General features: G+C 40.2%; 1 protein-coding gene and 1 long non-coding RNA gene across 5 annotated transcripts in view; one reads left to right on the top strand and one right to left on the bottom strand.

The window, feature by feature from the left end:
• ADARB1 (adenosine deaminase RNA specific B1) overlaps positions 1-20,989 on the top strand; it is a 67,750-nt gene that overhangs the window by 37,419 nt on the left and 9,342 nt on the right. For all 4 annotated transcript variants that reach the window (XM_019616804.2, XM_010713127.3, XM_010713125.3 and 1 more), the window contains 5 exons: positions 4,835-4,949; positions 8,252-8,420; positions 8,915-9,063; positions 9,979-10,147; positions 19,826-20,007. In XM_019616804.2, coding sequence (XP_019472349.1) covers positions 4,835-4,949; positions 8,252-8,420; positions 8,915-9,063; positions 9,979-10,147; positions 19,826-20,007 — 784 coding nt within the window. The remainder of the gene's footprint in view (positions 1-4,834; positions 4,950-8,251; positions 8,421-8,914; positions 9,064-9,978; positions 10,148-19,825; positions 20,008-20,989) is intronic.
• Positions 11,027-13,564, bottom strand: LOC109368432. Its single transcript, XR_002116425.1, has 3 exons — positions 13,451-13,564; positions 12,381-12,462; positions 11,027-11,513 (listed from the first exon to the last, which is right to left on the bottom strand). It is a non-coding gene; the product is annotated as an uncharacterized LOC109368432 (long non-coding RNA).

Below are 20,989 nucleotides of genomic sequence, written 5' to 3'. Positions count from 1 at the left end.
TAATATTTCATCAGAAATGTCTGATGGACCCCTTGATACCTCATTAAGAATTGACAACCACTCGCCACTGAACCAGACTCATGTTAGTTTCAACAAAAACAGTACAAACATCCCTACTTTGGTTTTTTGTTTGTTTGTTTTTGTTGTTGCTTTTCTTTTTTAAAAAGTTTCAATAAAAATATTAAGAATTAAAATGTTTTGTTACTTATTTATAAAATATATATTATGAGGGCTGCTTTGAAAGTAATGCCTCCTGTTTTATTAAGTTTGCTTATGATCATAGAATCCTTAAAGTTGGAAGAGACCTCTGAGGGCCATTCAGTCCAATTCCCCTGCAATGCACAGAAACACCACAGCTAGATCAGGGTGCCCAGGGCCTGATCCAGCCTTGCCTTGGAAGTCTCCAAGGACGGGGCATCAACCACAACACTGACCAACCTGTTCCAGTGGCTCACCACCCTCTGCATAAAAGATTTTCTCCTTGTATCTATCCATCCTGAGCTTGAAGCCATTTCCCCTTCTTCTGTCACCACAGACCCTGCTGAAGAGTCTGTCCATTTCTTTCCTATAGCTCCCCTTTTGATACTGACAGGCCAATTAACTGGTCACTTTGCAGCCTTCTCTTCTCCAGGTTGAACAGCCCCAGCTCTCTCTGCCTGTCCTCATAGGAGTACTGTTCCATTCTATGGATCATTTTTGTGGCCCTTCTCTGAACATATTCCACCAGGTCTGTGTGTCCTGTACTGAGGAATCCCTATCTAGGCGCAGTATTCCAGGTGAGGTCTCACCAGCACAGAGCAGAGGGGCAGGATCACCTCTCTCACCTTGCTGGTTGCACAGTTTTTGATGCAGCCCACCACTTGTCACCATCCCCTTCCAGACATTAAGCCATTGACCACCACTCTCTTGGTACAATCTTGCAACCAGTCCTTCATCCATCCACCAGTACACCCATCAGATCTCTGTCTTTCCAACTTGGAGAGAAGGATGTTGTGGGGTACCACGTCAAAGGCCTTACTAAAGTCAGGATAGATGACATCAGTGGCTCTTCCCTTGTCCGTTGATGCAGTGACAGCATCATAGAAAGCCACTAGGTTGGTCAAGCAGGATTTGCCCTTGGTGAAGCCATGCTGGTTCTTCGATATCACCTTGCTGCCTTCCATGTGCCTTAGCATGGCTTCCAGGAAGATCAGTTGTATAATCTTCCCTGGGACAGAGATGGGACTGACAGGTTGAAAGTTCCCAGGCTCATTCTTCTTACCCGTTTAAAATGTGAGTGTGATGTTGCCCTTTTTCCAGTCACCAAGGATTTCACCTGATAGCTACGTCTTTTCAAATATCATTGAGAGTGGCTTTTTGGCTACAACAGCCAATTCCCCACAGCTCTAAGATGAATCACATTGGGACCCATAGACTTGTGGATGTTCCTCAGGTGGTTACAAACCTGATCTTCACTTACAGTGTGAGGGATGTTGCTTCTCCAGTTCCCTGCTACCAAACCAATTGTTTGAGGGCTGTGTGGCAAGCAGTTATAAGAGTTATCTGAGGCAAAAAAGTTAAGTACCTCAGCCTTGTTTGTTGTTACCAGATATCAGAGTCAGATGGTGGTGGTATGGCAGTGGAGGTTCAAGCTGTGAGAAGCACTCACAAGCCAATAGCTGAGGCCCAGGCAAGAGTCTCAGTAAACAGTATTTTATTTTGCAATTGCAGTGGTGTTCTGCAAGCAGAAGTGCCTGCTGTAAAGAAACAAAGCTCTTACATCTCCTAGTTCCTGATACTGCGTCCTTCCCTACTTCCAGGGTCACATTCTCCCCTGTTTGCATATCGTGCACATCCCTTGTGCAGGTAGTTGACAAAAGTCCATCTTTCTTTGTCTTGCCAAGTAATCAAAATTCACAAATTAGTTGCCTCTCCAGTTTATCCTGCCATGTATCTGCCAGATAAGTTTGTTTCTTCTTGTGCAGTTCTGGATACAGATGTATGTCTTAAAGATGTTACCTTTGGTTGCCCCCACCTCCTTTCCAGCAATCTTCCCAAGAAAGGAGAATTAAAATGCCAGCCAGATTCTCCTTTTAGCTCTAAAAATGACATTATTTCACAGACTTTTATCTCTCAAGAATACACGTTCTCCACAGACAAACACTTACCTGGTATCATGGATTCTGAGATATGTCCCTTTTGTATCACGTTCTATTGCTTGTGCAAAAACAATATGTTGTCTCCCAGAACTACAACTATACACAACTACTGCTTTTTGCAATTTCTATTAAGGCATGGTCCCGTAGGTGACTTCCAGCCTTCACAGTTCTCTTCTGTGCAGAGGTTGTCCTGATCACCATTTTCTACTTCTTCCCATAACATCAATATCTTTACAGTGGTGGCCCTACTGACATCAGCTTAGATAGGGTGGTTTCGATTAGCCACTGGACCAGTCCTCTAACACAGGGGATAGTTCAGTAACCAACAGCTGTTAAAACCCCTTCTACCACAATTAAAGATGTAAGTATGGATACTGCTACTTTCCATTTACCAAACGAAGACTTTAACCATCCAGTAAGTGAAGTGTCTATTCCTGAATTCTCTGCCAGTTCATTGGCCAGAGTGGTTTGTCCTTGCAGTGCCCTAATTATGGTGTCATTTGGAGCAGTATTGTTGGGAATAAAGGTGCAACACTGACCGCCTAGCATTACACTACCTCCTCCCTTTTCAGCCAACATCATGTCTAATGCTATCTTATTTTCCCATGCCATCCTACTAGTGGCATCTAATTGTTCTGCAATCTCTTTTATAGCATCTCTAGTATAATTTATGGGCATCTGCAGATTGTAGTAAATATAATTGATCCAATCTACATTCTTTCTAATAGTTATCTACCAAAACAGTGTCTAGTGTCTGAGAGAAGATGCAGAGGAAGGCAACCCAAATACAGTTTTGGAGGTAAACATCCTTATTTCAAACTGGGGAACAGTTTGGTAATCCAAAAAGCATCTCATAAGGTGAGACTCCCAAATCTTTTTGTGGAGTAGTCCTGATTCATTTTCATTTATGACTGCAAGATATCTTCTTTAGCCTTCTCATCAGAGATGGTTTCCCCATTGTACTAGTTTCCTTTTTGGTGCCCTTTTACGTGCCCTATGGCAATTTCCTCAGGTAATAACAAGCTTTCCAAAACCTAATCTAATCAATGTCTAATCAATGCCTCATGCTTCCTTCCTTCTATTGTTTATTAAACCCCTTTCTTCCCATTTTTTTTTTTTAATTTATGACTCCATATCAAGTCTGTATGTATAGTTCACTGTTTTCCTTGTAACAGTTTTAGTGCTTGATGTTATGCATGTAATTTACAAGTTAGAGCTGATCAATTAGCAGACAAACATCCCATTTCCTCAGCTTTCCCTTCTCTCCCTTCGATGATGGTGAAATCATTACATCATCTTCCATGTACCAATCTAGAGGATCCATCTATAAACTATATTTCTGCTTTATTTAAAGCTATATCTTGTAAGTCTGACCTGGTCTTTGATAATTGATTAAATCTAAACAATTATGTTCCACATTCAGTGTATCTTCAGTTCCCTTCAAAAAGAAGGAGGCAGGATTCAGGATAGTCAGTGACTATAGCTAAATCATCTCTTTCTATTAATATGGCTTCGTATTTCAGTATCCTGGAGTCTGCTGACTTTCTGCCTTCTGAGTAAAGCATATTCTTTACTTGGTGAGGGTCAGTTGTCCTCCAAAGGTGAATTTCCTGCTTTCGTCCACCAATAAGGCAGTTATTGCCAGTGCCTGAAAAAATTCTGGAAATCCACAGGATATAGAATCTAGTAATTTAGACAGGTATGCTATAAGTTTTCTTTTGTCTTCCCATTTTTGGGTTAAGACTCCTAAAGCAGCACCCTCACTTATGAGTATAGAGATGAAATGGTTTATCCAGGGCAGGAAGAACCAAACTGGTGTGTCACCAAATCTTGTTTCAGTTTTCCACCATTTCTTTTGCTTCTTCTGTCTAATTTATTGCATTGGGTTCTTCTTCCAATAGTTTGAGATGAGACATCTTTGTTTTTTAAGCATACGTTTTTATCCCTAGTCTACAATACCCAGTTAAACTTAAGAATTTTCTTAATTTCTTGATCTTCTGGGAAGATGAAGTCACACAATTCCCTGAATCCTTTCAGAGTTTATTCTCCATTTACAAGTTTTCCTTCAGGTGAAAGAGATAAGTCTTCCTAATTTTGAGATAGGTATGCTATACAAGTGCCATTCTTAAATTTGCAAGTATCTTGTTTTTAAAAAAGAAGAAAATTTAACCACTATTGAAAAGAAACTAATTCTTAGTATGTAGTAGCCAGGTAGTTCATTTGACTGTTATAAAAGGTTTCCATATTGGTTTGAGGAGGCTGGGTTTTACACTTCATTCTTCCTGTCAGGTCCAGTGTTGATACTCAAATTATGTATTTTGAGGTTTGAGGGTGAAAATATTGACCTATCTGTTTATTCAGTTGTTCTGCTAAGCCTCAGATGTTCATAATATCATGAACATTAGATACTTTGATGCTTGTCTTAGAGCTGCATGACCCTGTTTTAAAAGGTGTGAAGCACACAGAACTCTACTCCATATAAAGAGTGTTCAGTGTGCCTAAAAATTAGACCTGGCCCCTCCTTGACGTACTGAAGATGCATCAAAATCTTTGCCTAGTTTCAAAATGAACAATGCAAGTACTTTTAATCTGTTGTGTTGAATCATTCAAAAATGCAGATCTTTATAACATAGCGCAGTTGTATTTTTTTTAAAGTTGTTTAATTTTCTAATGTGCATTTCTGTGTGATCCAACAGGTTTTAGCTGATGCTGTTGCACGCTTGGTTGTAGATAAATTCAGTGATTTGACAGAAAATTTCACATCTCCACATGCACGTAGAAAAGTCCTTGCTGGAATTGTCATGACAACAGGTAAAGAAAAAAATACTGTTTTAACTGTCTAAATACCAAAGCTTTGTTTGTATTCTAAGAAATTATGTTCTTTTTTTTCAGTCAACCAGTATTGAAGTATATGCTTACTGTTTAATCCAAAATGTGCACTAAATATAGCAATTAAATATTGGCTAAGGATGATTAGTCTGTTTCCTGAGTTGCTGTCTTCTGTGTAGTTGAGACTTCTGAGGTAACTCACAGTCTACAAAATAGATCTTTTTAAAGTACTTTTTAGAATGAAGTATGGAACTTTTTGAAAGTAAGTCTAAAATACATTTCATCACATTGTTCACACAGGTGGCATTCTTGTTTTTGGCATATTATGTAAGATGTTACGCTTGCTTTCCAAGTCTTCAAAATTTTGCACATTGTTTAGTTAATTGTGCTGTATTTCATTCTCAGTGCTTTGTGAATCGGTTGTTTTAGTAAAAAACAACCTGCTGTGTTTCAGCAGCTGCTTGTAGTGTGCATGTGCAAACAGCAATATTGTCACAGGTCTCTGATTGCTGTCCTGAGATTCATGCTCTGCCAGAACACTGAGAACAATGAATCTTCATCCTGAACTGAATTCTGTCCCTGAATTTTCCTTAGGTTAAGGTTTATTTTTTCCTTCAGTCTAGTCCTTTGCAATGGGCACTTCATTTTGTGCCTGTCATGAGGTGCCTCCACTTAGCTGTACAAATCAGACCAAGATCAGGGATAAACATACAGCTACATTTCTTTTGGGTGGCATTTATGCAGCCATGTGCTGTGAGTTTTATTCTTGTTCTTTTTGGTTGCATGTTAGCTTCTATTTTCTTGGGTAGTGCCAGCCCTTTCCTATTGTGGGGATATTTGTAGGGGCCCTCCAATTTCATTTCTGAGGTCTGAGAGTGCTAGTTAAGGTAGAAAATAATGCATACTATAGAACAAGAGTGTGACCTGGAGACCTTCGTCCCAAGACATGTTGCCAGATATCTCTGGCTGGGTTGACTCTGTCCAGCAGCCGAACATCCACCCAGCTTCTCACTCAGTGCCCACTTTCAGGGAGTGGAGAGAAGATCGAAGGAAAGTGAGAAGTCTTGAGGACTGAGATAACGATAGTTTAGTAGGGAAGCAAAAGCTGCTTGTAGAAGCAAAACAAGATAAGGAAACCACAAGGTCACTGAATAATTCTGCAACATTGACTGTTGTAGAAGTCTGACAAGTATGACTGAAGTAAATGTTATAGCTTTGACCATTTCTGACCAACTGCACCACTCGCAGATGAAAGCAAGTTGAGTGATACAGTTGACACGTTAGAGGGAAGGGATGCTATCTAGAGGGAAGGGATGCTATCTAGAGGGACCTGGACAGGCTTGAGGGGTGGGTCTGTGCCAACTTCATGCAGTTCAAGGCCAAGTGCAAGATCTTGCATCTGGATTGGGGCAATCCCAAGTACAAATACAGACTTGTGGAGAGTGGCTTGAGAGCAGACCTGAGGAGAGGGATCTGGGGATTGTCTATTGATGAAAGCCTCAACAGGAGCCAGCAATGTGCACTTGCAGCCCAGGAGGCCAACCGTATGCTAAGTTGCATCAAGAGAAGCATGACCAGCAGTTCGAAGGAGGTGATTTTGCCCCTCTGCTCTGCTCTCTTGAGACCTCACCCAGAGTATTGCATCCAGTTCTGGAGCCCACAACACAAGGACATGAAGCTGTTGGAGCAGGTCCAGAGGAGGGCCACGGTGATCATCAGAGGGCTGGAGCTCTAACTTCAGAGGGCTGAAGCCTAACTTCTCTGACATCCCTAGTTTTCATGAAGTATGACCCACAAAAGCAAGTAGTGTGTTTTTAATACAGGTCCTTAAATGTAAGCTTGTAAAAAATTTTACTGTCTTCTGAAAGATTTAAAAGAAGCCCTGGCTGTGAATGTCTTCCATCACTGACTTTGTACTCCAGTTAAATTCCAAGTGTGTGTGGAGTTAGACACCAAAATATTTCCTGGAGCACATCTGATGAGAAACTGCTAGAGAGGAAAAGAGTCTGGGGAGACCTCATAGCAGCCTTTGAGTCCTTAAAAGGAGGCCTACGGGAAAACTGGGGAGGATTCTTTATCAGGGAGTGTAATGATAGGACATGAGGTAACAGTTTTAATCTATAAAAGTGAGGTTTAGATTGGATATAAGGAAGAAATTCTTCACAATGAAGTTGGTGAGGTACTGGAACAGTCTACATAAAAGTTATGGGTGCCCCATCCATGGCAGTACTCAAGGCCAGACTGGATGGGGCTTTGGGCAACCTGGGCTGGTGGGTGGTGCGCCATGGGTAGGGGTCCCACCCAATGGCAGGGGTTGAGACTGGGTGAACTTTAAGGTCCATTCCAACCCAAGTCATTCTGTGGTTCTGTGATTCTGTGATTCATAACAATGACCAATCTGTGAAGAACATGCTGTAGAACTGTATTTCCTTTTTCTTTTTTTTTTAATTTCACCATATTTAGCAAGGTTTTATTGCATTTGTATCCAAAATTATCAGAAAAGACATTTGCCCAGAGAATCCAGACTTAGTTAACATGCAAATGCATTTTGATTAACTCAAGAACTAACTTTACATGGAGTTAGAAACGGGCTTCTCATAAATAAGTTCAGTATCTGGAGGGTGCCTGGACTGCCTTGCACAGCTGTTCTTTGTTGTGTCAGTGAAGTGGCTCCTCACTTCTCCACCTGCAGCAGATGAGGTAGCTGGCCTCATCCATTTTTGTCAAGGCTGTACTTCAATGAATATTTATTTCATAAACAGTGAGATCTGGTACGGCTTAATAATACAACTTTAAGGTGTAATTTGCTTTATTTTGATGGATGTATGTAAGGTTCTGATCTGTCTTTCTGAATTCTTAATTGGAACTGACTTTTTTTTAAATTTAATGACAAAGGTAGTTGTTTGTATAGAAAACAGAAATTTTTAAATTCTGTTGTGCCGAATTATTTAACACCAAGGAATACATCTCAAGAAGTCTGGTACTGCTTATAAGTTCTGCAGTGACTTAAGCACTCAAACTTCCTTTGTTCTTAGTTTTACCTTTCATATTTCAATTTCTAACTTATCTGAACTCCAAAATGAAGAACTTTCAAGAACAATAGGCCATACTGGATAAGTCTGTATAAACCTTTTGCTTTTAAGAAAGAATAAGAAAGAATCATAAGAAAATTTTTTTTGAAAAAGGAACAGAGTGAAAAAGAGCCTTGTTTGAATTCTACAGGAAGTTCTCTTGCTAGATTGTTTGTGATTTTAATTGTATCTTCTAAAATTTTGTTTTTCCAGGTACGGATGTGAAAGATGCTCTGGTAATAAGTGTTTCTACAGGAACAAAATGCATTAATGGTGAATACATGAGCGATCGTGGTCTTGCATTAAATGATTGCCATGCAGAAATTATATCCCGCCGGTGCCTACTTAAATTTCTGTATACACAACTTGAGCTTTATCTAAGGTAAGCTTATGGGAAGATAAGCTTGCCCCATTCAGTTGAAAAGCTGTCAAAAACGTATCTTTTAATAATTTCAGTGTGAAACACTTGTTCTAAAGTGCACTGCTGAAATAAACTGATGTGCAAAGTACCACTTGTTGCATAGGGATGTTTAACTGAGAACTCATGACCTCTATCCTCAAGTTTGACATGAATAGAGCCTGTATTTGTTTCGTTGTCAGTTCTGAGAAGGTAAACGTAAATCAAAGTCATCTCAAGTAGTCTAATGCATGATGTCGTTTTGTTTTCTGAGAAGTCTCCAAAGCCCACTGTGATGAACGTAGAGGGCTCTCTATTTATCTTCTCTATTGACTTTTCATTTTGTATTAACTTATTAGAGTTATATTGCAAAATTTCCAGACATCCTGTGTTTGTTTTTAATGCCTGCTAGGACTGAGCAGCTTATGTTATTTATGTATTAATTTTCTTTTTGACTTAAGCTTTATTCTCTGTTTCAGCAATAAAGATGATCAGGAAAAATCCGTTTTTATCAAATCAGAGCGAGGCGGTTTTAAACTGAAGGAGAATGTGCAGTTCCATCTTTATATCAGCACGTCTCCTTGTGGAGATGCTAGAATTTTCTCACCACATGAAGCAGCACAAGAGGGTACGACAGCATAATATTCTAGTATTGGTGTTTAAAGTATTATTTGAGCATGTGGAAGTGACATGGTTGAAATTCAGGCGTCTTCTTTCCTTTTAGTGCAGATGTTTATTAGTCAAAGATCTGAGCTGTTCTTACTGTATTGTAGAATTTAGATACAGACTGATCATCCACATGGTCCACATACTGGCCTTCTACTTTTTAAGGGAGCATATAAGCAGGAGGGGGAATGGCTGTTTACGAGGATGGATAGTGATAGGACAAGGAGGAATGGTTTTAAACTGAGGCAGGGGAGGTTTAGGTTAGATATTAGGAGGAAGTTTTTCCTCCTGCAGAGGGTGGTGAGGCACTGGAACAGGTTGCCTAAGGAGGCTATGGATGCCCCATCCCTGGAGGCATTCAAGGCCAGGCTGGATGTGGCTCTGGGCAGCCTGGTCTGCTGGTTGGTGACCCTGCACATAGCAGGAGGTTGGAATTAGATGATCATTGTGGTCCTTTTCAACCCAGGCCATTCTGTGATTCTGTGATTCCGTGATTCTATGATTCTGTGGTCTTCAAGAGCTGATTGCCAGCAAGGATAAGCCAGTGATTAAGCAAGCATTCTTACAAAACTAATCTAGCCATCTCAGTGTTTCTATTTTTAATGGCTTTTCTCTGTCCTGATTTGTTAATTGACTTCGTTCTAATATTAAAATGCCCAAAACACTATTTAAGAATTGCCTGCTGACTGTGCTTCCTGATGGAAAGCTTGGTTTAATTGCAGTTTTAGAAGACATTATGCATGTCTTGCTGTAACTAAGTTGTAAGGAACGATAGAAATTGTTATGCAGACTTTAATAGACTCTTCTCATTTAATTCTGTATGTAAAATACCTTGAGAATGTTTCTTGGTTGATTGTAAGCAACTTTTGTCATTTAGATCAAGGGGACAGACATCCAAACCGCAAAGCGAGAGGACAGCTACGAACAAAAATAGAATCTGGGGAAGGGACGATCCCTGTGCGCTCTACTACCACCATCCAGACATGGGATGGAGTACTGCAAGGAGAAAGGCTACTTACTATGTCATGCAGTGACAAGATAGCAAGGTGAGAGACTAAAGAACTGTTTTTTCTACTGTTGTCTTTTATTGCTGAATAAGACAGGAGGGATGCATGGCAGCTATAATGAATGTGCAGGCTGTTGATTGCTTTCATTGCTTAGCTGTAGAATGTCTGTAATTCCAGTGATAAAATTCTGATTCCTCACCAGCAGTTGGTGTCAGACCTCCTGCTGGCTTCAGGAGTGAGATGTAAACATTATGTGTAATTTCAGGTACTTCAAATCATGACAGCTTCGTTTTGTATTTCTATCACAGGAAAATATCAGAGGAATTCCTTTTCCCCCCAGGTCCCAACATAGCATTAGCAAAAGAATGTGATAAATATATTAGACTATTTGAATGAAATCTTGTGGTGGTGTACAGCCTTGTGTATCAATGGGACATATGTATTCCATGGACAGATTTAGATTTATACTATTGTAATGGAGAGAGTATATATAAAACTATGAATATATGTAAAGTATAAATAAAAAAACAAAGTATACTTTATATACTTTATATATATAAGTAATATATACTTATGTATAAGTATGTATATATGCATCCAGTTAATTGACGGGCACTTTTAATTTCTAACTTCATAATTATTTGAATTTTAGTTTCAGTATTTTTACTAAAATTAAATATTTTGCTTCCAGTGCAAGTACTCTTATTTATATTTTATCCAGTACCTTCTTTCTTACCTTTATTGAGAGGGAAATATTGAGAGATTGAAAGATTTTTTTAAAATTGAGAATGGACAGATGATAACCCACTAAATTTAGAAGTAGTATCCTTAAAAAAAAATCAGAATCCTAGGAAAGCTGCTGGAAAATTCGGATTTTTTTTTAAATGAGTCTGTGTGTGCAGACCCTTTTTTTTTTTTTTTTGTGAAATAGATAGGAAATACCAAGTTTTTTTGGCTGAATATATTTGAGTTGTTTTGTAAGTAAAATAGCTGTGCTGTTTTGTCTAGTCAAACTCCGATGCAAAATTTATTAAGTGTATTTTAACATAGAAAGATATATTTGAACTGTAATTATGAACTGTGTACACCAAATAAAAAAATACAGGATGAATTTTAAGTAATTGCTTTTCTCCGCTAGTCTTGTCTCAAGTAATCATCATCTTCACCATAGAAAGACATTTTACTTCAGTATTAATCCCTCTAACATAAACGATTAAGGCCTTTCACAAGCTATGGCAGTAGGTTGTTGAGAAGTAGTTCTACAAAAGTGATATTCAAATTTTTTTAATAATATTTTCAATAATTCGCAAGACAGGTTTCCCAGCTTCGTATTAATGGCTTCCTCTAACCATCCAATGTGGTATTCAAGCTGTGTTCGTTGACTTCTGTTATCACATCATCATTGCTGTTAGTGTAAATAAAAAATGAAGGCAGTTATTGAGCTAGAACACATTTGACTATTTTGTTGATTTTGTGTGATGCAGAACAGAATCCATCTCTCGCTTGCGTAGCTAGCTGACACCAGTCCTTGGGGCTAATGAGAATAATTTTGTTTGTGCCAGTGAAGGAAGCAAATAGAATCCTTTGACACAGAACAAAGGCTGTATGACGGGTAAGGAGGCCCAAATTTTCATATTCTTTTTTTTCTTTACTTTTTTCTTTTTTACATTTCCCTGACACTCATGTCCACGTTTTGTCCATTTAAATTTGAAAGAATGCATTGCTTTGTAGTTTCCAGCAGTCAGTACTCCAGAACGCCCTTACCCTGTGTGCTTCCACTGAGGTTTCCCAAAGGTTCACAGTGCCAGATGGAAAATGCATGGTTAAGTACTGTGTGGAGGATTATGTGGGCAATCCGGAGCAGGAAGACTCCTTCTGTATGAACAGCCGTATCTGTGTGGATTATATGTATAAGCAAAGCTATTATTTTCAGCCTCTGAGTGCTTTGCTAACGTGTGCTTTCTAGCACCCTGCTAGAAGGGTGGGAAGGGTAGGAAGATCCAAGAAACTTGCAAAATTTTTGCTAAGTTTCTTTATCCTGCAAAGAATTGCTAAAAAGTAGAATTTCTCCAGTGACTGCTGCTCATTACAATGATGGGTCAAGCCCACCATTAGTAATGAGTGAGATCTAATGCAAGAGTGGATGAGCATCCTGGGCTGACTTTACATTGGTAGCCATCTCAAGCCAGGGCTTGCGTTGTGCCATGGGCTGAGGTAGCGCGTGTGAAACAGCTCTTGAATCTGCTCCTTTGCTCCAGCTAGCTCAACTCACCTCATTCTTCCTTAGCTGGTGGCAGATACTCAGCATCCCTTTCTCTCCCTAAGTAACCTCCTGGGAAAGTTTTGTCCTTGTCCTGGGAGAGGCAGGAAAAAAAGAGAAAAAGTCAAGAGATTGATAGCTGTGCTTTAGGTAAAAAGGAAATGAGGGGTGCTGAACTCTAGCCCTTAATGATTTTGCCAGGTAAAAAGCTGTGGAAAACAGCAACAGGCCTGTGTATGTAAAAGAATGTACTCTCATCTGGCTCAGGAGCATTTGCACAGGATTATCCCAGTGTCTTGGTGACATTTCAGAGCAACTTTATTCTTTGACAAGAATACCTGTTTGGTGGCATTATATGCATGCATTTGTCTTAAAAAAAATCCTAAGCTTGTTCCATAGTACTTCATTATGCATATTTTTGTCTTTTTGATATCTTTTTCGCCTACATTCATTTGAAGCTTTTTGGCTTCAAATAAATACTTAATTTTTCACAAAACATTCAAATCATGGTTTGCTGTCTTGATAAGAGGACTTAAATTGCTTTTTTTTTTTTTTTACTCTATTTCCTTGCTAGGAAGGCTTTGGGATTTGAGAATTGGTTCACTTGTGTAAAGGGGAAGTCATTGGTGCTCTTCTACCAAGGAAGAGGGAAAAATATTACTTCTTTGCTGTGCAAGAACATCACATACCTGCGTACTGACTTAGCTTTCTGTTATTTACAGTGTCAAATCCAAATGGAAGTTTGTAACTCTGTCTTTCTGTTTATTCCCTTGATGGCTTCTCCTTCTTGACCCTACCACCTAGGTGGAGACTGATGAGGTGGCACAAAAACAATTTCCTGTGTGCTCACTAAAGCCTGTATGTTCAGCAGCTACCTTTGCAGCTTTTTTTGAGTTCCAGAGTTACTCTAAATGGAAAGCTCCATGTCAGAGCTGGTGCACTTTCTGAACAGCAATAGAAAGAATATTTCTTCTGAGCAGGTCTTAGTCCATGTACAAATAATGAATATACAGATGATATAGTATATCCAGGAGTTTGGCTGATGTAATCATTATACTAGTGTAGGAAAAAAGGACACTCACCCTATCCTGGGCTTGCATAATAGACTCCAGTGGAACACATCTCCAGAGAGACCCTTCCCCACTGGCAGTCAGCTCTTAAATGGGTCTAGGAGAGGTGGAGCCAGGCTCCATCCCTTCCTGCAGCACAGGTGAATTGCCTTCACCTGTGCTCCCGTGGCTGAATCATTGTTCGCCTCAGGTGATTAATCAGAGGTTCAGGCCATGATTCAGCAGCCCCATACACTCCACCCCTTCACGGTGTGAATCAATGATTAGGTTGACTAAAGGGTGAGCTTTTCCTAATACAGAGATCCAATATACTGCGACACTTATACAATTTCATCGCGACACATGTTGGTAAAATTCAAGAAGAGTGACAATTGGTGAACGTTGATATTCTTTTATGGGCCAGTGCTTGATGATGTTACTGGAGACATGCAGTCGTGAGGTGCAGGTCCATCCTATGTTCCATCAGTGCCACGTAGACCATCACCGGGTGTTACACATGATCTGACAGTAATACTGGAACACTTTGATGACATTTCATTCCTTCCGGTGATCCTGAAGGCTCAAAGACTCTTGGGGAGAAATACAGATGTTTCAGAGGTACCAGGAGGGGAAGGTCTGCTCTCCAGGGCAAGATGCAGGCCATATTTCTATCCTGGTTCAACACTTCTGCTTGTACAGGGGCACGTCCTGGCTGCCTGTACTACACCTTCTGGCCAGATGTCTGTGGCTGCATAATAATATCAGGCACCTGATATCAGGAGGTGTCCTGATCTGCCATAGGGACATGATGGGAGTCCCGTTAGCAATGAAGATTGGAGTGTTGACCACAATATCAGTAGGCCATGTACCTATTATTGAAGGGACTACTGAGCCTCCCTCCTCTAACAATCTCCCCCAAGGTACAAGTAGGCCACACCACCTGGGTCCTACCCATCAAACCAGATTGTCTCGGTGGAAGGATGGTATGCTATTGCTCTCCACTTGCTCGGGTTGCCCTTGCTGGACCCATCTGTGTACCAGGCATTTTCAGGAATAGGATATTTTCCCTCCTGAACAGGACTCTTCTGTGGTGGAGCGACCAGTATTTCTTTTGGTGCATCACTGTGATATGTTACTGGGCTTAGGATCTTCTGGAGTTCTTTCAAAGGTGATGAAGACAGACTACTCCTTTGGCTGAGACAGGCGACCCGTCGTGCCACTGTTTGTGCTTGGGCCACCCGTTTTAGGAAGGTGGGTCAGATCTTTTACCCACCCCTGAATCAGCAGAGTGGTTTTGACCATAACTTCAGGCATTTGAGTTATTGGCTTTACTGCCTGTAATGCCGAATAGGCAGCCAATAACTGTTTTTCAATCATACTGTATCTTTCTTCTGCTCCATGCCAAACCTGAGACCAGAAACCAATGGGGGTCCAAACAGAACTCTGGCGTTGCCACAGGCCCCAACCAAAGCCATCTTGAGTAATGTGAACATCCAACTAGAAGAACTTTAGAAAGTGAGGTGCCCCATCAAAAATAGTTGTGGTTTTGTAACATCTTAGCAAGCCTCTGGTAGAGCAGTAAAGTACTCTGTGACTGTCTGAAGGAACTTCTGTGTCACAAAAGGCTGCTTAGAATTGCAGAGAGTCAGTTTAGGACAAATAAACAATCCTTTGAGCTTACTGGCACCACGTCAGGTTGCCTTCTCTTGTGTTGTGCATCATTTCTGTAACTGCAGAGAAAACGTGAAGGGATATCGCATGCTGCTCGACTGTGGGTATCCCTGCCTGCACAAGGCGCCCTAGCTTCCCTTGCACTTGCCAGCCATCTCATTGATGGAGAGCTGCTCAGGCAAATAAAAATGGCCTTTCTTGGATCAATCACCATTAACTATAATGAGGTTGAGACACTCAACTCAAGTAGAGACAGCTCTATGTAAGTGCTGACAGTCTGGAACTAAGTCCTGTGGCTTGTGCTTTGTATCAGCATAAAAGCTGGTATTTAGAATGTCCGTGTAGCTTGAAATTTTATAAAGTTTGTGAAAGAAGATCTCTTGATTCTTGTGGTAACTTAAAATCAGAACATTCAGAATATCATATGAGTGAGTATCATCAGAATATGTCACAGAGGGCATATCTTTTATGCTCAGATAGACAGTCTTTTCCTGCAAAAAGTTTTACACAGGAGGATGTCTTTTTGCCTGCTGAGGCTGTCTTCCATGAAACTCTTATATATGAGCCTATAGACATGTCAGTATTTCCACTGACATAACGCAGCAGCCATTTTCTGCTTAATCTTGTGCTTTGTTGCTTTTTTTTTTTTAATGCTAATGTGGTGCTATTTTCCTATTTTGATGCTGAGAAAAGTTATTGCCTGGGTCTGGTTCACTCTGGTCTGCCCAGTCAGATTTGGACCCAGGATTAAGTCATTTTATGTAAAAGTTTTGTATTTTTGCCCATGGCTGCTGCAGAAGACATTTAAATTACTGAATTAGTGGTGGAGAATTTTCTTCCATTACCCCTTTCTCAAGCCATCAAATTGTCGTATCTGAGCACTGTTCCATGGCCAGGATCTGCATGCAGTCTGCCGCATTGTGGTTCTAACACAGAAAGGTTCCTTTCTGTGTTAGAAATTCAGTGTGAGCACTGGAAGATTTGAGTTTGCAAACTTGATTTACGCAGCTTCAGTTACTCAACTTTTTTCTCATGCTCCTTATATATTAATGTGAAGAAAAAATTGTATTTTTAGGTGTTTCACTGCTTGGTAGAAAAGGTAGAAAATCTGAATTTATTAACGTTTTTTGTAATAAATCTTGCCCTCTGTGCTCTGCACCTCATTGTTTAGAGCGAACCTATACAGAATTTAGTCCATTCACTTCAAGAGAAATTGTGGTTTCAGTAAATTGTAGCACTAAATTGATAGCTTTTGTTGACAAGTTCTGACAAGTCCTGCTTGTGAACTGGGATGAGTCAGTTTTACTATGTCAGGTTTCAATTGGCCTGTGGCATTTTGAAAATGGATGCATCATATTGGTATAGCTTATTCTCAGGATGTATCTGTCTGTAGAGGAGGTTTTAGTGTATGTACTAATGGGAGCGAGAAATTCTTGTTAGCCAGAAAGAAGTACAACCTAAATAGGAACAAGCAAGTCTCTGTATAATCCTTCCTTTCTGCTACTGTTGCAATGTATAGAACTTGTTTTAAGTTCTCTGTTTATGTGAGTCACTATCAGTTTCTAAAAGAATGATGTATTTCTCTAGATAATTGCATATTATTTCATTGAAACAATTGAAATTTAAAGCAACTGCTATAAACTCAACCATCATCCAACCCCAGCCAATAGATTTTAAGAGCCTAAGGCTTTGCACATTTGAGTGTTTTCTGCAAACCTTGTACTTGCAGCAAGCCAGTTGCTCTGAATCCAGTAGGCACACACCAAAGTGATAAAAGTGATAAAGCTCATTCCAGCAAAACCAGAGGCATGGGCAGTTACTACAGGATAGCAACTGTAGTACAGGTTTGTGTAGTTTCACCTTGCAGAAGCTTCTAAGTGTCCAAACTCCTCCTCTCGTTTTAGATTTTGAAAGATTCAAGCTTCAGCTGTCATTTTCTGTGCCAGCCAAGATGGCTGAGTGTGGGAAGTGGAAGGAAGCAACAAATCACATGCTCTAGAAATACTGAACATGGAAGCCAGGCAAAGGATCTGGCAAAAGTTTGGTTTAGGGAGCCAGAGATATATTCTGGCCTTTAAAAAATGTCTATCCGTCACTCAAGTACTGTTCAAGAAAAATAAAACCTGATACGCCTAACCAAAAGGGGCTTAAACTGTATGTCTGTAAACTTCAGATAGAACTGTAGGAAGCTAATTTGCAATACTTACTCTTGAATTTTTTCCAGATGTTTCTTCCATAATATTATATGCCTGTGTTAGTAGTCCATATGCTTCTCTATGCTTCTTGTAGATAACACTGCCAATATCAAGACACTATTGCAGTTGATTTGGCACTTGAAGTTCCTCTGTTCCTCTGGTCATGGCAAGATCCATAGAAGGGTGTCTAGGAAGCAGTGGTTTTCTCTTGATGCATTTAATGTTATACTTGACCGTTTTTTGCATTTTCACCATCACAAAAAATAGGTCTTTATTCAATGTAATATATATACTTCATTTTTTGTTAGTACAGTATTTTTATTCATACATTAGGGCAAACTTTTTTAATGACAGGTGAGTAAGCTAACACACACCTCTTCCATTTTCATCCTCAGTAAAGATATGCAAATAAATTGTTTCATTGGAGTATAATTTTTTGTTCTACTCTTTTTTCAACATTTTGCAAGCTAAAATGTGTTCCATTTTTCAAAGTAATGAAACAGTTGTACTATACAGTTACTAGCCTGAACTGATGATGACGTGTAGCCATGCCCTCCCAGGACGAGGTACAAGGTACAATGTTAGCAGAGTCCTCTTTTCTTACGGGCACCTTGTAAGACAATTTAGGGTGTACATTTTGTTAAGGACAACCAGTGTATATGAGCACAGGAACTTCCGTTACGCTGTTTTTTATTTTTATTTTTTATTAAACACCAAAACAAACTTGCCTTCTGCTTGTGAATCCTGTTGTCTGGGTGTTGCAGTTGTACTCAGTTAAACAATTTTAATAGTGCCAAATTGTTTGCAAGTATACCTCAGAAGAGAGTACAGTGGAAATACTCTACGGGACACTGAGGTTTTAAAGTGTTTCATACGATAGTCCCATTCAGACTGGGAGCTAAAACCTGATCAAATTAACACAGACATAAAAACTCTTCAGTATGTTGCTCCTATGCATGCTAGACTTGGTCCAGTGTGGATCATAATTATGCAGACAGGGATTTTTGATTGGAATCTGTGGAACAGCTGAAGTAAGCCAAGAGTATATGTGCATGGGATTGCTTTCATCCTGCCCATGATGAGTATTGCAGCCAAGTAAAATATCTTCTTTGGCAGCAGGACGCGGACAGTTTGGTTAGGATTTAAAGAACGAACTTTCCCTTACAGTGATGAGGTACTGAGGTCTTGCAGACACTGAGGGTGTGTCTTGCATTTTGGGGATGAATGGTTTGTCTGCTGCCAGGTATCTTGGAGGCACCACCTACTGTTTGACTGAGGATCATGGAATCACAGGCTCATTGAGGTTGGAAAAGATCATCTAGTCCAACTGTCCACCTACCACCAATATAGCCCACTAAACCATGTCCCTAGGTACCACATCTAGACATTTCTTGAATACCTCCAGGGATGGTGACTCCAGCTCCCTGGACAGCCTGTTCCAGTGCCCAGTCACTCTTTTGGAGAAGTTTTTCTCAATGTTGATGTTACAGTTTAGCTTTTTCTTATTGAATGATCCTATCCATCTCTTGCATTAGGCTGCAGCTGCAAAATGAATCACCAGACATGTTAGCAGGGAAATACAGTAATGGAATTTGTTCCTGAAGAGGATGCTGACAGTAGACCTTGGTTGTCTTGCTCAGGATTTTGCTGAGCTGATCTCTGCAATTCTGTCAGGTGTCATAGCTGTGTTACCATAGCCATGTTCTGTTCAAGAGAGAAAGGGTTGAAAGCCTGTGGAGAAGGACCCCGGGGGTCCTGGTGGATGTAAAACTGAACATGAGCCAGCAGTGTGCTCTTGCAGCTCAGAGGGCCGATGATATCCTGGGCTCCATCAGAGGGGGGGTGTCCAGCAGGGACAGGGAGGTGATTGTCCCTCTCTACTCTGCTCTTTTGAGGCCACATCTGGAGAACTGCATCCAGGTCTGGGGTCCTCAATACAGGAGAGCTGTGGAGCTGTTAAAGAGGGTACAGAGGAGGGCCACAAAGATGGTTAGAGAGCTGGAGCACCTCCCCTATGAAGACATGCAGGGGGAGCTGGGCTTGTTGAGCCTGGAGAAGAGAAGTCTGTGGGCAGGCTTGATTGCGGTCATCCAGTATTTAAAAAGGAGTTGAGTCAACTTTTTACAAGGGTAGACAGTAATAGGACAAGGGGTAATGATTCTAAGCACAAGGAGAGAAGATTTAAATTGGATGTTGGAGAGAAGTTCTGTGCAGAGAGAGAGCTGAGGTGCTGAAACAGGCTGCCCAGAGAGGCTGTGGATGCTTCTTCCCTGGAGGTGTTCAAGGCCAGGTTGAATGGGGCCCTGGGCAATCTGGTTTAGTACCAGATCTGGAGGTTTGTGGCTGTGGCAGAGGGATGGAACTAGATGGCCCTTGGGGTCCTTTTCAACGAAAGCATTCTGTGATTCTGTGATTCTGTGATTTTGTGAAAGTCTGGTCCATTGTGATTGACTGCTGTTATGTCTGGCAGATGTTACTTGTTCCATTAAAAAGAAAGTTTTTTGTTTTGTTTTGTTTTGTTTTGTTTTTCCCTCCCTCTTAGGTGGAACGTATTGGGTATTCAAGGAGCCTTACTTAGCCTCTTTGTGGAGCCAATTTACTTCTCTAGCATCATCTTGGGGAGTTTATATCATGGGGATCATCTATCCAGAGCCGTATACCAGAGGATAGCAGAGATAGAAGATCTACCACCTCTTTATACACTCAACAGACCTTTACTTAGTGGCAAGTATCTAATGGAGAGAGCCGTAACGGTAACTAAGTCTGTTCCAGTAGCATTGTGATTTTGCAGTTCTCAAAACCTTGGAAATTATGTCTTGTGAGTAAATTGGTTTCTGGTTACAACACAGAAGATATGATGTAAACCTAGTAGGGATTCACAGACATAGATACCATAGCAAGAACCCGTTGTGAGTTAAAAGATGCCAAAAAAAGCCAAGGTATGAACTGAAGGCATTTTCACCTAATTGCCATCTGGAGTGTGCCTTAGCAACAAGTGAGGCAAGTTGAAGGCCCTGGCTTAATGAAACCTCTTATCATCTATAGGATAGCGCGTTAGCTCTCACTTTCACTTCTCTTTCAATTGCAGGTATTTATTGAATAGCTGCATCATTTATCAGTTTTCCAAGATGAAAATATTTGGCTCTTTAGGCCAATACCGAACTAAAAGTGGATGAAGAGACGATCTCAGATGTCACTGATTTTATTTTATTTTGTTATCCATCTCTGCTGGTTGCAGAATTAGCTTTAGTTAGCACAGCACCCAAGTTATTTGCATGACCTAGCTGTCACAATATTTTCATTTTCACTTCATAGTTAATGTACAAATGCTGCATTTAGAGCCTGCTGGAATGTCTTGGAGAAATATTTTTATACCTTTTTAAGTATTAGGTGACAGACAGCAAAACGCCAACCCTGGCAAGTAACCAGCAGCTGCCATTGAAACTTCAAGGATTATTCTTTAGCACCACACAGATTCTGGACTCTAGTGGGGTTGAGAGTATTTGAACTAATTTAATAAAATAATAATTTAAGTAATTTAAAAGGAAAGTTCTAAAGTGTCTTAAAATCTAAAAAAAAGCTAATTACAGTAATGTTGTGAAAGCTTTAAAACTGAAATCTCTTATACTTCCTATCATTGTGTGTATTGCGTTGTTCTGTAGAGCCAGACTTTTGTCACATCTGTTTATTTTCCAGGAAAAAAAAT

Source organism: Meleagris gallopavo, chromosome 7 (genome assembly GCF_000146605.3).
Source record: "Meleagris gallopavo isolate NT-WF06-2002-E0010 breed Aviagen turkey brand Nicholas breeding stock chromosome 7, Turkey_5.1, whole genome shotgun sequence".
Classification (NCBI taxonomy): domain Eukaryota; kingdom Metazoa; phylum Chordata; class Aves; order Galliformes; family Phasianidae; genus Meleagris; species Meleagris gallopavo.
The sequence above is the reverse complement of the archived record's forward strand: the minus strand, read 5'-3'. Positions and strand labels throughout refer to the sequence as shown.